The sequence below is a fragment of the Aulonocara stuartgranti genome (genome assembly GCF_965226115.1).
Source record: "Aulonocara stuartgranti genome assembly, chromosome: 2".
NCBI classification, from domain to species: Eukaryota; Metazoa; Chordata; class Actinopteri; order Cichliformes; family Cichlidae; genus Aulonocara; species Aulonocara stuartgranti.
The window spans coordinates 36,947,799-36,962,691 of record NC_138940.1 but is presented as its reverse complement, the minus strand read 5'-3'; the positions used below and the strand labels follow the sequence as shown (position 1 = coordinate 36,962,691).

General features: G+C 41.0%; 1 protein-coding gene across 6 annotated transcripts in view; it reads right to left on the bottom strand.

Moving 5' to 3' along the window:
• Nucleotides 1-14,893, bottom strand: part of elf1 (E74-like ETS transcription factor 1) — a 41,106-nt gene that overhangs the window by 10,025 nt on the left and 16,188 nt on the right. For 4 of the 6 annotated variants that reach the window (XM_082504536.1, XM_082504537.1, XM_082504535.1 and 1 more), the window contains exon 2: nt 459-776. In XM_082504536.1, coding sequence (XP_082360662.1) covers nt 459-530 — 72 coding nt within the window. In that variant the 5' untranslated portion in view covers nt 531-776. Of the gene's footprint in view, nt 1-458; nt 777-6,876; nt 6,896-14,617; nt 14,671-14,893 lie in introns of those variants that run through there. The other 2 variants (XM_082504538.1, XM_082504539.1) reach the window with 2 other exon arrangements.

The window sequence follows — 14,893 nt, the reverse complement described above, 5'->3', positions numbered from 1 at the left end:
AAAAACACACAGGCACAAGTTGACATCGAATGCACACAGTAACCTTTGGGTAATAAACACATTCACGTCCTAGCCCCACCCTCTGCCTCCCACACACCCTAGCCTCACTGCAGGTTTTTCAGTCTTTCCATTTCTGTGCTACCGGCAGCCCGCACTCTTCTTCCCAGACCTCCTCTCGGCTCCATCCTCCTCCCTTTCTGTGTCGTCAAACTTAGAGATCACAGGCTAATCCTACCCCAGTGGCCATGCTGTTTACACTAGTTTTGTTTGTTTTGAAATGTATTTCATTTTTCAACAGGATTGCATACAGTGTGTCATGTAGGAAAAGACAGACGGTCGGCCACTGAGCTCGACGGGTTTGAACGCTAATGCAGACCCTATAAGTCGAGTCATGAAAAAAAAATCAACAACAACAGAGAGTTGCATTTGAAAAAGTGATTTCTCTGGTGAGATTGTACCTGATTGATTTCGTCCATCCCATTGCTGGCAAATTCAAACACCAGTTCACTGGGTTGTACTGCTGTCGTCATGGTAGTGGAGTTTCAAAGTCGAAGAGCAGCCTAAAAAAATCCCAGCTATAACTACTCCAGCGCAGACAGACTCAGTTTCACCTCACAAAATGGCCTCCCTGTAATCCCGTCTTTTTAATCTGAGCAGTTATTGCTCAGAGAGAGACCATGAGCCAAGTTTCAGAGGAGTCCTGTGGCCCAGGTGGGAGCAGCCTCGTCCCACTCTGACACGGAGGCTGGGCCCTGCTGCGCCTGAAGCATCTACACCTGGAAGATGGAGAGACAGAGGTGATAGGTCAGCAGTAATTCTAGTAATTTTACTAGAAAATCCTCATAAAGTGGAACTCCTGGGACTTCACATTGGTTAGATCTATAACCTGCTCAAATCTATGCAGTTTAGGCATTATCTGGGTCATGCCTAGTTTTGATCTGATGCTGAAAAATCAGATCACTGACTGGTTCCAGCCTAAAAACCTTTTTTTTAAAAAGTCACTAATTAACAAACGTTAGTGTCACCAGGTTTAAAATTTCTTATTTACAATCTGTGCAGTTACTTTTACTGAAAATATCAATGTGAATACAAACGGTAGAGATACAAAGCGCAAATACTCCATTTACAGTGTTAATAAACAGACCGTCAACACTTGTTTAATGATCAATTAATCTGTCAGTAATGTTCCAGATTGACTGATTATGCTTTAATTAAATGCTGGAAAAAAACGTGAGCATGTAGAAAAGTTACATGCTCTTGGTGACATCATCAGACAAAAAAATTCAGGACCACCCCCCAAAAAAAACAAACAATAAAAATTACTGTGATAGAATTTTCTGCTGTTTTTGAACTTGTAGGGTCGAGACCTACTTTACACATTTTTTAAACAGGATTTCTGGTAGTATTATGAGTAAATCTGTTTTCTTTTTCACCGAACTACTGCACAGTTCATTCTGATTTAAACACAGATGTCTTTTTCTGCCCCTCAGTGTGAAACACCCCTCAGCACTCTGCCTTAGATCATAAGGCTCAGCGGGGTCGATATTATGATCACATGAGCAGTCTGAGCAAACCCTCCCTTGTTTACACACACACACATGCAGACACACATACTCTCACATACACACACAGGCAAAAGATCACTCGTCTGATGCGGCTCTGGAAGCCCCTCTGTACTGACCCTCAGGGAGTTACTGTGATCACAGCCTGTGTTGAAGGGAAACTGGTGGTCATGTACTTCTTGTTGTGTATATGTGTGTGTGTCTTTAGGTGTGTCCCAGAAATCGATACCCAAAGGCAGGTTTCGGGAATGAAGGGTAGGAGGGGCTGATTTTGGGTTAAAGTATAAGTATAAACCCAGGGGCGACAAACACAGCTTCTCCCTCTTGTTTCCCAGAGATCAGAGCTGGCAGGAATAAAGAAGTAAGTTGGAAATGTTTGGTACCTTCCCCCACCTCCAAACACTCGCTATTCCTGCTTTTGCCACTGCTTCAGGGTGGAGCTTATTTGCTTTTAAATGCCTGTATGAGTGACAAACTTGCATACGAGGCCAAACTGTATTTTAAAGGAACAGAAGAGGAGGTGATAGTGAAGGACTTCTGCAGCTCATAGGGCACAGCCAGCAAACACATTAAAGTGTATTTCTCTGCTAAGCATCCAAACAGACCAGTAGCATGCAGCTACTGTCTGGAAGGCATTGCTTTGGGAAACAGAAGAGAGACGAGGAAACTTAATCAGAAGGCTAGTGTTTCACTCCAGTCAATCTTTCATGCTGTCCCTGCTGCAGCATCCATGCCCACCTCCGCCAGGGCTGGACGCTGCCGCCATCTGTCTGGAGCTCAGTGTGCTGGACTTCTTGGCATCTTTATGCTTGGTACTGTGAATTACCAGATTCAAGCTGAAGCGATATACTGTGTGAGGCTTCCAAATTAAACACATATGTCTGCTTTTTAAATCATTTGCAGTTTCCACTGGTGTACTCGTACACTTACAACAGAAGCCTTGATCCATGTTTTGCAAACTAAATGTGTGTTATCTGTATCGCATGCAATCACTCTGACAGGGCCCTGCCCAGCTTCGCAGCAGATCTGAGAAGACACGCTGCTAATCTAGCAGATGTTCTCCGCTGCAGACGTTCTTGGTTCCCCTTTTGTAGTTGCAGTTTGTGTTCGATTTATGGACGTTTATCAAGCTGTACATTTCAGCTATCAAGGACTGTGCCTATAGAAGGGTAAATAATCAGCATCCAGTCACTAGCCACTTATCAGATGACAAAAAAAATGGCTGTTATCAAATCAACAGGCATAAAGATGAAAGTAAATATAATTTATTTATTTCTCTGCTTTATGCTTGTGTTTATGTGCAGTTTGCTACAATGTACCAGACTATGTCAGTGGTTGCATGTACTTTCTATATTCCTGTCAGAGCTTCATTGATCTGGATGACCCAGTTGGCAAAGTGCTAACAGCAGACTGGGATACAAGAGAGCCAGCCATTAGTCAGACGCAGCCTGCACATTATCCCCCAGCACATGACAACAGCTGCCTTGTCCCAGCACAGGGGCAGGGTTGTAACTGCATTTACTACGTCATAAAGAGGAGAAGACGAGGACAGTGAAGGGAGGGATTTTACTGGGATGTTAGTGAATGCATAATAGTCTACAGAGCAAATAGACTGCCTGTGATTCGCTATGGGTGGGGCCTTCTTTTGCCAGACTTGAATATTTCAGGTGGGGCGTTCTGGTGAGGTTTAATGGCTTAATGCTAGTGTGTGCAAGGTTTGACTCCAACCAGACACATGTGTTTTTTGGGGGTTTTTTCCATGTCATCCTGTCTGAATATGTCCTTGTGAAAAGAAAACTATATGCTATAACATATTAATAACTACTTAAAATGTGCACTCATTTATTTTGGAGGGGGATGGGTGGGTGGGGGTTCTGGGGATGTTATTGGGGTGTTATTAGCGCAGAACTACCCATTAACACCCAGCAGACAGAAATAGTTATCTTTGTAAGATTGTGGTCAACAGCTACCTTCTTCTGTTTGTTGCTGGTGTTGGGCAGACATCTGTACACAAGTGTTTTTGCTGAAAACAGCTGCCTGATGCAGCTGGAAGCAATGGTGATGTGAGTGATGTGACTGAAATAATAAAGTCTGATGCCTAAAACCAAAATAGTAAGCCTTAGGGCACTACAATTCTAGCAGACATGGGGAGATCTATAAAGCTGGGCGCTCAGGACTCCTTTCACATTAAAGCTTTCTTTCACATATTCAAAACCCAGCATTGTTCACTTTAGTATTCTAAAAGATTTTTGAATGTTAGAACTCGGCTGAAATTACATTAACACATTTTTGGTTATCCCAAGTGCATACTAATGGTATAGCTCATTGGAATGTAGCATAATGAGCATTATTATCAGTTACAGCTGACATTTTGGCTCCATTGTGGCCCCTGTCAGGTGACACAACGATGGGAGTCTTTCTATCACTCAGCTCTCCTCAGACAGTTATGACTGGCTGTTATATATGGCAGTTCAGTGTGCAGCAGACTGAGGAAGCGTATGAACCAAACACTGGCGTACTCCACCCCTACAGCATGGTGACTGCCAGTCCCAATAACAACCAATTAGAGTCAGGATTCATGAACAAATGGAGCATTCCCAGAAGGCCCTACTTCCCCCGCTTTCGTCTCTTCAGCTGAGCTCATTGTTGACCATGAAAGGAGGTAATTTAAGCCAATTGAATGACTGTGCAATGAGTCACCCTGCATGTGGTGAGTGCAAACATTGTGAGATGCAAGAAAAGGGCTAAGCAAACTTTACTTATCAATCCTCTTCAGCTCAGGTTACAAAAATACAGGTTTCCTTAGGTGGCTGATTGTTCAGCAGTGTACTGGGGTAGCTACATAACAACGGTCACAGGATGGATGGTGCCAGAGGGGCAGCGGTATTAATTAAAACCTCACAAAGGTATAGAACGCTGCAGAGGTAAAAACTGAAAGAGAAATAAATCAAGAATCGCTCTACACTCATTACACCTGCAAAGTTCAACACCAGTACAAAGAAATCTTTACCTCACATGAAAGGTTTAATTTTCCCCGGTCGCCTGTGCAGTGATACACCTATGTCTGACATGGCACATAGATGAATGAGAATGCACTGGCTTACTTACCACTATGTTATTATATAGCTGCGAGCATGCTGTTTTTGCAGGAGCCTATTGGTTCCTGTTAGGGAAATGACTCAGTTATATGAGGCCCAAGTTCATTCCTGGAGCTCTGTGATAGCCCACATGGGCATCAGAGGATCCTGATCATCATTTCTGGACAGCAGTTCCCCTTTGTTTTTCTCAGTTGTGGTTAACCCACCCACATCTATGTAACAATGCCACTTTGGACGCCAAGGAAAATTCCTTAAGCACAGCAGTGTTGCAAACACAGCACAGATCAGAGCGAATAATGAAAGAACAGCTGGATGTATATTCTACATTTTGAGACAACAAAGCACTAAAAGTACAGGCAGTGTGGATGAATTCAGCAAAGTAAGAGAACAGTAATTAAGGTCTTGCATCAAAGGCAGACAAAAAAAAACACACTAACAGGGCGGTTTCATCACTGCCATTGCACTATGTCAGCAACATAATTGTTTTGTATACAGCATTTTCTGCGTATTCTATATTTTACTCAACACCTAGCGTTGCACAATACAAAATGCCTCACCATGTTTCAAACTCCAACTCCACTTTATTGACCAGAATAAAGCAGCACTTTCACAGCACTCCAGGGGCCACACCAAGCGTGTAGTGATAAAATGGCTGGAATGGGCACAGAGGCAGGCATAGACACCGGCTAATGGCATGCAGCTGCAGAGCACCAGGCATCAGAAGCACAGACAGCAATGCATCCGAGCCAGCACTCGCTGTGTCTGTGTTACACTAGTAGGCAATTGGCTCTGCCGTGCCAGGGCCAAATGAAGACTGAAAGAAAAATGTCACCTCGCGCACAGGCTTTCAAAAAGCGAATGGAATGTAATCTCATCTCCTGCGAACGTTGTACTTTTCCACTCAGGCTTCAAGCTCTGGAAGAAGGACCCATGCCTTCCTGTGACAACGGCTGTCCGTGCCAGCTAACACACTATTCAGTATAACATTAGGCTTTTTTATGGAAGATTGGACATTAGCTTTAGCAGGATAATATGGTCTGGAGATTAGGGATGAAAGCCTAGTGCTGTCCCCGGAGACGACAACTCAGACATGTCCACAGAGACCAGATTCCATTTCTCTTTTGGTCACATTTTCCTTCCAGTAAAGACATGAGAAACAGGCTATTCTTGCTCCTAACGTGTGCTTCATCACAGCGTAGAATACTGGACGTTTCTGTTTACGCCATTCGACACGAAGAATGACAGACAAAAATAGAAATGACTTATTTTAAAGCCGGGTAGAAGAAGAAAAACACCCACAAACTGACCTGTGAATTTTGCACTCACAGGAACAGCATCACTGAGCACTGGGTTTCTGCTGCTTCCTGTCTGTTAAACCACACTCAGAAGAAAATTTCTTCCTCTGTGTAAGAGCGGAAAGTTCTCAACTCCCCCTCCTTCCTCCTGAAACAACACACTATCACGCTCGTAGACTTGAGTGTTGTCATACAGGTACCATTTCTTTATAACTACTGCCAGAGTGACGTAAAACATGAAGGTGATTACACTGCAGTTGGACTTTAGATAAAGACTAAGTCTGACAGTGTAACATATAATTGGATTTTAGAAGTTAAACTAGTCAGAAGTAAGAAATCTGTAAATATTGTATATTCAAAATATTAAGAAGCTAATGAGTCATTTCAAAAATTTATTCTGCAGATGAGACGCTTCTCAGCTTTCTTTTGCTTTCTGACATTTTCAAACCTGCTACTGCAGTCAGGGCTGTTTAGTGATTCAAAAGGATCACACCAGAGTTCTCAAAGCCACACCTGCCATTTGCAGACATTTCTTCCCCACAATGCTGACACAAGTCATGCACAAGCAGATAGCATTACTAACCCACCCACCCCTCAAAACAGACACACATCCCTTATTTGGCCCCGTGAGTTGGTTTTGCACAAATTCTAAGAAGAAACTACAAAGTTCCTGTCACACAGTGTTCTCTTATTGGTCATACAGTATTTCAGTGTGCGCAACGACAGCACAGCAAAATGTTTTTAGAAGACACAGAGAAGAACTTGCCTGAAGCCCAAGTCATTCATTACAAGTGTGAAAATATTCGGTTTTGTTCTTAACTGAACATGAACAAATATTAAGCTTAGAAATACACGCTAAACAAATCTAACCACAATAAAGTATCAATAAAATCCATCTTGACTCCAGTACTGTTGTCTTACCTGATACGCAACAAATCCAAAGAGAGGCCTTTTGTAAAGTAACAGATGTGGGCTTTTAGTAAAAATTACCACCAGCAGCCTACTTCTATAATGTGGCAACCAGCCACATGTCACAGATAGGAAGAACCACTAAAGTTGTGAAAACAGGACAGGAAATTGCAGCAAAGTTTTAGAAAAGAAACTGCACCAAACATAACAGTTTGATTCGCTGTGTGCTGCTGTGACCGCCACACTTCTGCCACAGTTTTATTTAAAAATGTGATCTTTGCCATCCATGCAAGTGTAAGCCTGTGTGCAGCGCCATATCTTTAAAATATTGTTAACATATATATTTACAGCACTGCCGTGAATGTTTTTCGAGACGTTCACAGCAGCGCTGCGTGTAGTCGGATCTGTAGGCAGCAATGCTTTACATTTATACACCTAAAATGAATACTCGAAGCAGTAAAGCATGTAAAGCTTGTGATTTCAGTTTTCTATGTTGCTCTTTGCCAGTAAGAAAGAACAAGAAGCAACTGAAGTTTTGATAAGAGCAATAAGATATATCCAAGCTTTTTACAAACCAGAGCTGGCTCCGAAACTGTACTGGCCTGTTTTCAGGGAACTATATAAACCGTGTTGTTGCTTTTTCTAAATGCTCTCACATCTGAGCTCAATGACATAATTTCAAAATAACCCAAAAAGATCTCTGAGTAAAAAGAACTCAGAGAGCACGGATGAATAAAAAGCATGCATGTCTGTGCATGTGTGTCAGGAGTTTCATCGCCCTGCTGATTCTTTTCTTGGAGACATAGCTGAAATGTTTCATCTGAACTTCTAGGCTCTGCTGTTGTTTTGGCTGCTGAGTGGGAGCCATTTGATGCATGACTAGACTGGAAAAGTCAAAGTTCTCTCTTTTTGTAGACAATAAGCAAGCTTCCCACAAGCGCTAGATATATACAGGAGGCTAGTACATACAGAGTCACGTCTTTGTATGAACCAAAAGTTGGAAAATTGCTTTAAACCTGTCCTTCATCACTATAATCAAACTAAAATTCAAACTTTAAAGTAATTATAAAATTTGCACTACTGTACCACTCACAAGCACTTACATTCATACCAACACAAAGATGTCATTTCACAGGAATACTGACAGCAGCAAGGGAGGATACTGTACCCAAGGGAAAAATACCAGCAGCATACTATCAACTGAGTTTAAATAAAAACAAGTTGAAAGTTGACATCCTAAATTCCTTCTTACACTATAAACATCGATGCCAACTTTATCTCTGATAGCTGCCACTCTTTTACGCAACTTTCCACAATTCCTAATAAACTCGAGGGAAGAAATCCACAAAGCCTATACTGTATGAACTTTGCCAAGATACTTCCTAGATTGTCTCTTAGCGTAAGTACATGTTACGGATGGAGCCCAGACATTTCAGGGCTGACTGTGGAATATAAAGGGGGACCTGGCTGTTGCAAAGGAGGCTGCATACCAAACAGGTCTGGACACAAGCAGGCTGATGTGTCCACCTACAGTCAGGCATGCAGTAATACCTAACAGGCAACACACCTACAGAAGGCACATAGTCAGACAGAGACAAAGTAATCTTTGTCTCGTCATACAGTTTGACTCTACCACTAGTTCAAGAGACAACATGGAAGCTGAGAAGATTGATGTGACTCACAGATCTGTATGATAAATATTTACCTAATGCTACAAGGGGGGAAAAGCTAGCTCTGTTCAAAGGTAACAAAACCTGCCTACTATCTGATAAGTTAACCTACTTTGTGAAAGTACAGACTTTACAAATCTTTGTACAAATTATGCAAACAAACTATAACATTCGAATTACATTAGATTTAGCACACAAACATAAAAGTGCCTTAAATCTCCTCATCATTATTGTGCTGGAAGGCAAATAAATTAATTTCTCAGAAGTATTCCTTTTAATGCTCACTGTCTTTAGAAATAAGTACCATATAATACGAGTACAGCATGTCATACTACATCCTATTACATTTATTATGTTTTCATCAAAAGGATAAAACCCTCTCAGAGATGCAGATTTACAGCCCCGGCTGTTTTTGAGACTTCCAGGGATCATGCTTCAGTTTAACAGCTAATAACAACAAAATCAGCTCTTCTCATCTGATCCCCCATAAAGCCTCCCTGATAGGACCACTCACACTGAGTCAGCTTAGCCCCTTCAAGACAGCTTATCTGATTTCGCACAATTGGATACTGGGTCAGTGTGGTATTGGATACCACTGGCCAATGTTTCTATCTAATCTTGCAGCCAGTAAACGTGTGCCCATTCCTGGATCGAAGGACAGAAGTGCAAAGTCATTGCTTTTCAAGATGCCAGGTGCATAGTTCAAATACAGACAAGGGAAAAAGTGTTAAGCTGTGTGAGTGACCTAACAGGCCTAAGCTACAACAACTCATGGACTCATGACAAATGTTTGGATTGCATGCTTTAGGTATTAGAGCATTACTTGGACTTCAAACGCTTGAGCTCGTCATCTTAACAAGTTTTCTAGAATCATGTCCGCCCTGTGCTTTCACTACTCATAACATTCAAATTAACATTCCCTGCTAATACCACCCTCTTCCATCCACTTCGTATATTCCAGCTGCCGCAGATGTGAATCTATGGCGCAGCTCATACATTTGGAGAGATGTTTGACATATTTGCAAGGGACAGAAGGACTGTCTGCTCAGGCTGGTCAATATTTGAGAAGGCTTTATGAAATACACTTGTTTATGACAGTCACCTGATGAGGAAGGTGCAGCATAGGTGCATGAAATGAGGACAATAAATCACCTGGTTAAAGAGACAGCTGTGCTCAGTACTGCTGTATAACAAAATATTTACACGGTGTGATTGCTTTACCATATTTGGGATCAGTAATAACTACACGTGCAGAGAAAAATGACGAGTTTCTAGGAAGATACACACACTACAGGCTCATACAAATGCTAATCTTTGCTTCATGCTACTTTGAATAAAAAAGCCTGACAATCAGTCTCCAGAGGGGCTGGGGCTATGTTGTTCTGATGAGAATCACAATGCAAAAACGCAAAGGTAAACAAGGAGTGGCTGTTGCCTAGGAACACGCAGAGGGAGAGGGCTTGTAAAGTAGGCTCTGTGAAACAAGAACAGAGCAGGTGGGCCTCATTCAGCTCAGCAAAGGCACACTGTGTGTTTGTGAGGATACATGTTGAAGACCAAGCATAACAAGCACAAACACACAACTGAATGGATTGCCAAGCTGGCTGAAATCAAAAAAACTGAATTGTAAAAATTACTCCTCTGATTTTTCTTTTCTTTTCCCCAACAAAGAACTCTTCCAGCTAAGAAACATTTTGAAATTGTCCAATCTGTAATAGCAGCAAGCCTCAAAGTGCCTCAGTTCTTTATATACTGCACTTCTACAGTCGTGCATTTTAAAACAATGACGTCAAACTCCAGGCAGTGGAGCGTTTCCACACCTGAGTCACATGACAGACTTTTTTCAAAGTGCTTTCTGACTCGGTGACATAAAACCATTAACAACTAAAAAAAATTGGACCTACAAGCAGAAGCCATAATCACTTTGGCATCAACAGAATCAAACCCATCCATAATCTTTATTCACTGAAAAAAACCACTACATTACTATCATCCTAGTATAGCCTACAAACTTCAACAGCTGATTAGATTAACTTAGAGCAGCGACTAAAAACATAGTAAATCACTATACTTAGCTCTAAATCTTACCTACTAACCCATGCTATCTTGGATGTTTCATCCCTGGCAGATTAAACAAACATAATATTGCATGTTAATCACTGGCCTATTGACTGATTCTAGCTAAGCTCAAATGCTGCTATTAATTATGTCATCAGTATTCACATCTAACATCCTGCAAATAAGGAGATCTTCTGAATTGTCAAGTTATGTAATGAGAATGCAGTGGGGGGTTTTTTACTTGTGGGTGAGGTGCAATTGAATACGCAAGAAAAAAAAGAAAGAAAGAAAAGAACCAAAGCGGTACTGTCACATAAAATCAATCATCTCTGGATGTAGACCCAAATGTGTGGATGCAAGAACTTAAGAGTTACAGATGTAAGAAGTGATGTTATTATTGATTTTTATACATCGACCATGTCACCACAAATTTTTAGAAATTTGCATGCAGCAGTCATTCCTTGAAGCCCTCAGGCATTCGTTTTAGCTAAATTAAATGACTGAGAGTCTGTTACAGTCCTTTTATATTTGGACACTAGCACTCAGACAAGGGGATCCACTCAGCAGATCATCTGAGAACTGCAGTAATTATGGGCATGGCCAGTTTTCCATATGAGAGAGCTTGCTGCTGAAAGTTTCAAACTCAGACACCACTGCAGCTGGGTGTCTGGGACCAAAAGCCTCCTAAAAACATGTGGCAAATCAATTTTCCTGGGTTAGAATGACTCTTTGTACCAAACGATATTGCATTAAAGCAAACACGATGTCTAAATTAGCACAGCAGAGCTGGGAAACTATAGCAGCTAAAACTTTTTTCAGACTGTGTGAGTTTTATGTTCATATGCATCTCACACAGGGTGAGTCTACGTTTTTGCACTTTGTTACCTCATGCAGGGTGGAACCCACATAACTGGAAACAAAAACACTGCACTGTGAACTTGCTTTCAGGCCTTTATATAGCATTAGCAATTTATAGCTACTGCATCAAACTGCATCAGAAGACATGGAGTTTTCTGTTTGTAAAGTATTCAGTCCCAAATGACTGTGTTTCAAATAAATGCAGAGCACAACAGAAGGTTGTAATGGAAATTTTTTTCTGATGTCTGTATGCTGTTTTTATCTGGAGGAAAAATAAATCTGCACCTCAAACTCCGCCCACACAACTTCAGTGAACAACGTCTATGAAAGATTAACTTTTATCAAGATAAATGAGTTATCATCATTTCCATGTAGACGCTTTATATAAAATGTATATCAACCAACACTAACTTAATAGTAGGTCTCTTTAACTGCATGATAGTAAAAGGGAAGTAATTTCTAAACAGCATTAACCAAGTCACACGGCTTCCAGTTCATTATTTTATAGATGTTATATTTATTTTTCACTGTTTCTGCGAGTCTGTTGGTTTTATTAGTACTAGGGATGTGGCCAAAAGGTCCTATCACAATCCTTTTTGGGTAGAATCGATCTCTAAATGACAATTCTCCCCACAGATAGTTGATCTGAAGCAATTAGATGATTAGTTGTGCTTCTGATTGCCTGGAAACAGAGCCAAACTCTCAAATCTCTGCATCCTTTTCCTGTTGTAATTTAAATCTTAGCATTAGTCTTCGTCTTCTTTTTTATTTTTATCTTGTGTTACAACTAGTCACGCCCAGTTCATGTGAAGTAGGAAAGTTTGGACAGGGAAGTTATTAATTTGATTTTTTTTTTTTTAATGGAGCATTTGTTTTATTTATTTCACTTACTGTTAACCAGCTAGTTCCTTGTCCTGTTACATGTCCATGCCTGCGTGGTGGCGGTTAGTCCCTATCGTGGCAGTTGCTGATGTCAGTACTTGTCCAGTGAGTCTCAAGTCCTGTGGGTTAACCCTCCCCTGGTGAATCCAAGTGGAACTGGTTCATGTACTGATACGCTAAGTTCACCAAGGCCTCAAAGCAAAAGGACTATCATCTCCGCCAGCTGCAGTTGAAGACAGAGGAAGTAGAGTCCAACCACAGAGCAAGAGACTCACAGGAGATAGCTGAACTGCATTGATAGCAACTGAACTTTCACATTAAGATACGTAAATATAGCACCTTTTAAATATGTGACGCCATTATTCCTTTGAAAATCTATCAAGGATGCAAACTAATCCATTGCTAAATGCCACCTGAATTTTATGCCACTGAGAAGAAAGCAGCAGGATCAACCTTTTATTCTAGAAACATACAGGAGGACTTTGCATTACATTTCTTTGTGTCCGAAATGGTGTACGGAGTACTCAGATCTTTAACTTGACCAAAGGTTAATCTTACTTTCCTTAACACGCAACTGTACAGCGCATAGATATTCATACATCATCATGAGGCAGCGCACTAGAACCATTAATGTTCTCTATTCTTTTAATCTGAACAATAACTACTAAGTAAAGCTTTTGAAGTAATGTAGCAGATGAAAACATGCAATACTTCCATCTGAACTGCAGCAGAATCCCCAAGTTTCAGTACCTCAAAACTATGACTATGTATGGTACTTGAGTTAACAGAAGTTACATTTACTTTTTCACAACTGACCGTGACGCCATATGTCATGCCAAGACTCGTGTTATGTTAAATACTCCCAGATAAGTATGCTGCATTACATAAGCAGGAGTGTTGTGAAAAGGTGTGATCTGATATTCCCTCTACTAGATCATTTCTCTTGTGCGCCCTCTTTCTTTGTGAGAAAACATGACCTACTTCACTTATTTCAGCCTGGCTTATTATACCAGTACTTTTGTAACCACGAAGTTAATGAGTACACACTGGAGGGGTTAAATCTATAGGATTTACAGTATTTATGTGAGAAATTAGCCTCAAAACATGTAGTAAGTAAAATGTCTAGAAAGTCTTTTTACTTCACTACACAGTAAATCAACTCCAAATAAAAATGACTTAAAGGACTAACACAGACAAACAATATGATCATCAGTATCTTAGAGAAAGCATCACTGAAAGAAATCACAGACGAGTTCCCAGTCAAGAGAAATGCACTGAAGAAAAGAGACAAAAGAAAGACTCTCTGCCCCTCGAATATAAATCAAGATCTGGGACTGAAATGAAATACACCAGGCTAGAAGAACTTCAAACGGTTTGGTTTTTGGGCTCTGTGCTGAGATGTGATGATAACAGCTCTGGTTCGGTATGTACTCCAGAACAACGGCCAGTCCTAGCACGCTCCGAGCATGAGACGGTTGCAACACAGGGAGACAGTTGCTCAATCGATTTAACTTTATTTATCAAGGGAGGGTTCTTGAGCACCGGCAGCATATTAACAGAGATACACAACCAGCTTACAAACTGAATACTGAATGTGCCTTGCTCAGTGGCACAGTAGCTATTAAGCAGAAGAGAAAGTTATACATTAACTTTCCCCACCCAGGTTTTCCCAACGGGTCACAGGAGTTCAAACTTCCCATCACAAGTGTACTTCTCTAACCTTTAGGTCTCCATCCATCCCATAAAAAGAGAGCAATGGAAAATAAAACAGCAAAGAAGAAATGGGGGAACTGACGTGGAAATGTGATGCAAATTCATCGTTTAGCAATACAAAAAGGGCTCTGATTGTGCTTTCTCATATGAGACATTTTCCAGTTGGGCTTACTGAAATACAATGGCTGCGGGTGCACAAGCCTTGTTTATTCACTAGTTTCACTATGAGTTCACTGGTTTTCCGCAGCGGCTTCAATAAATAAGGCGGCTGAAGGGTAGTGGTAGAAGTCATGGTCACCAGGCAAAAAGGAACACATGAACACGTTGATACTTTAAGCAAAGTTGTTTGTATAAAGAAATAATTCTTGCCAAAGCCATCATAATATTACTAAGAAAATATTTCATTACTTGAATCATGGAAATTATGGCACCATTTTTGTTTTGAATACGCAGTCATAACATCGACAATTAGGACTATTTAACAACCATTTCTCTACTGCCATCTGACCACACAAAGGTGATGTTACTCTCATTTATTCTATTCAAATCATAACCAACAGTTTGTACCTGACCATTCACAGTTGGCTCTGTGTTTTCTTTTCTTCTCGTGATAGCATGCACCTGCAACATGGAGCAACACAAATCCTCGAGTTTTACATATCTCGGCCTGCCCGAGTTGTAGTAATAAACTAAACCCTGCCTGCTCCTGCTCTCGTCACGTCCTTATCTTGCACCACCTCCGTCATCTTGCCCAAGCCTAATGATCTAATTACAGGCTAAGACCTGTTGACACTGTATTGAAGGAAGAAAGACTGCAGTCAAGCCGCCCTCCTGTTCTTTCAATGAGA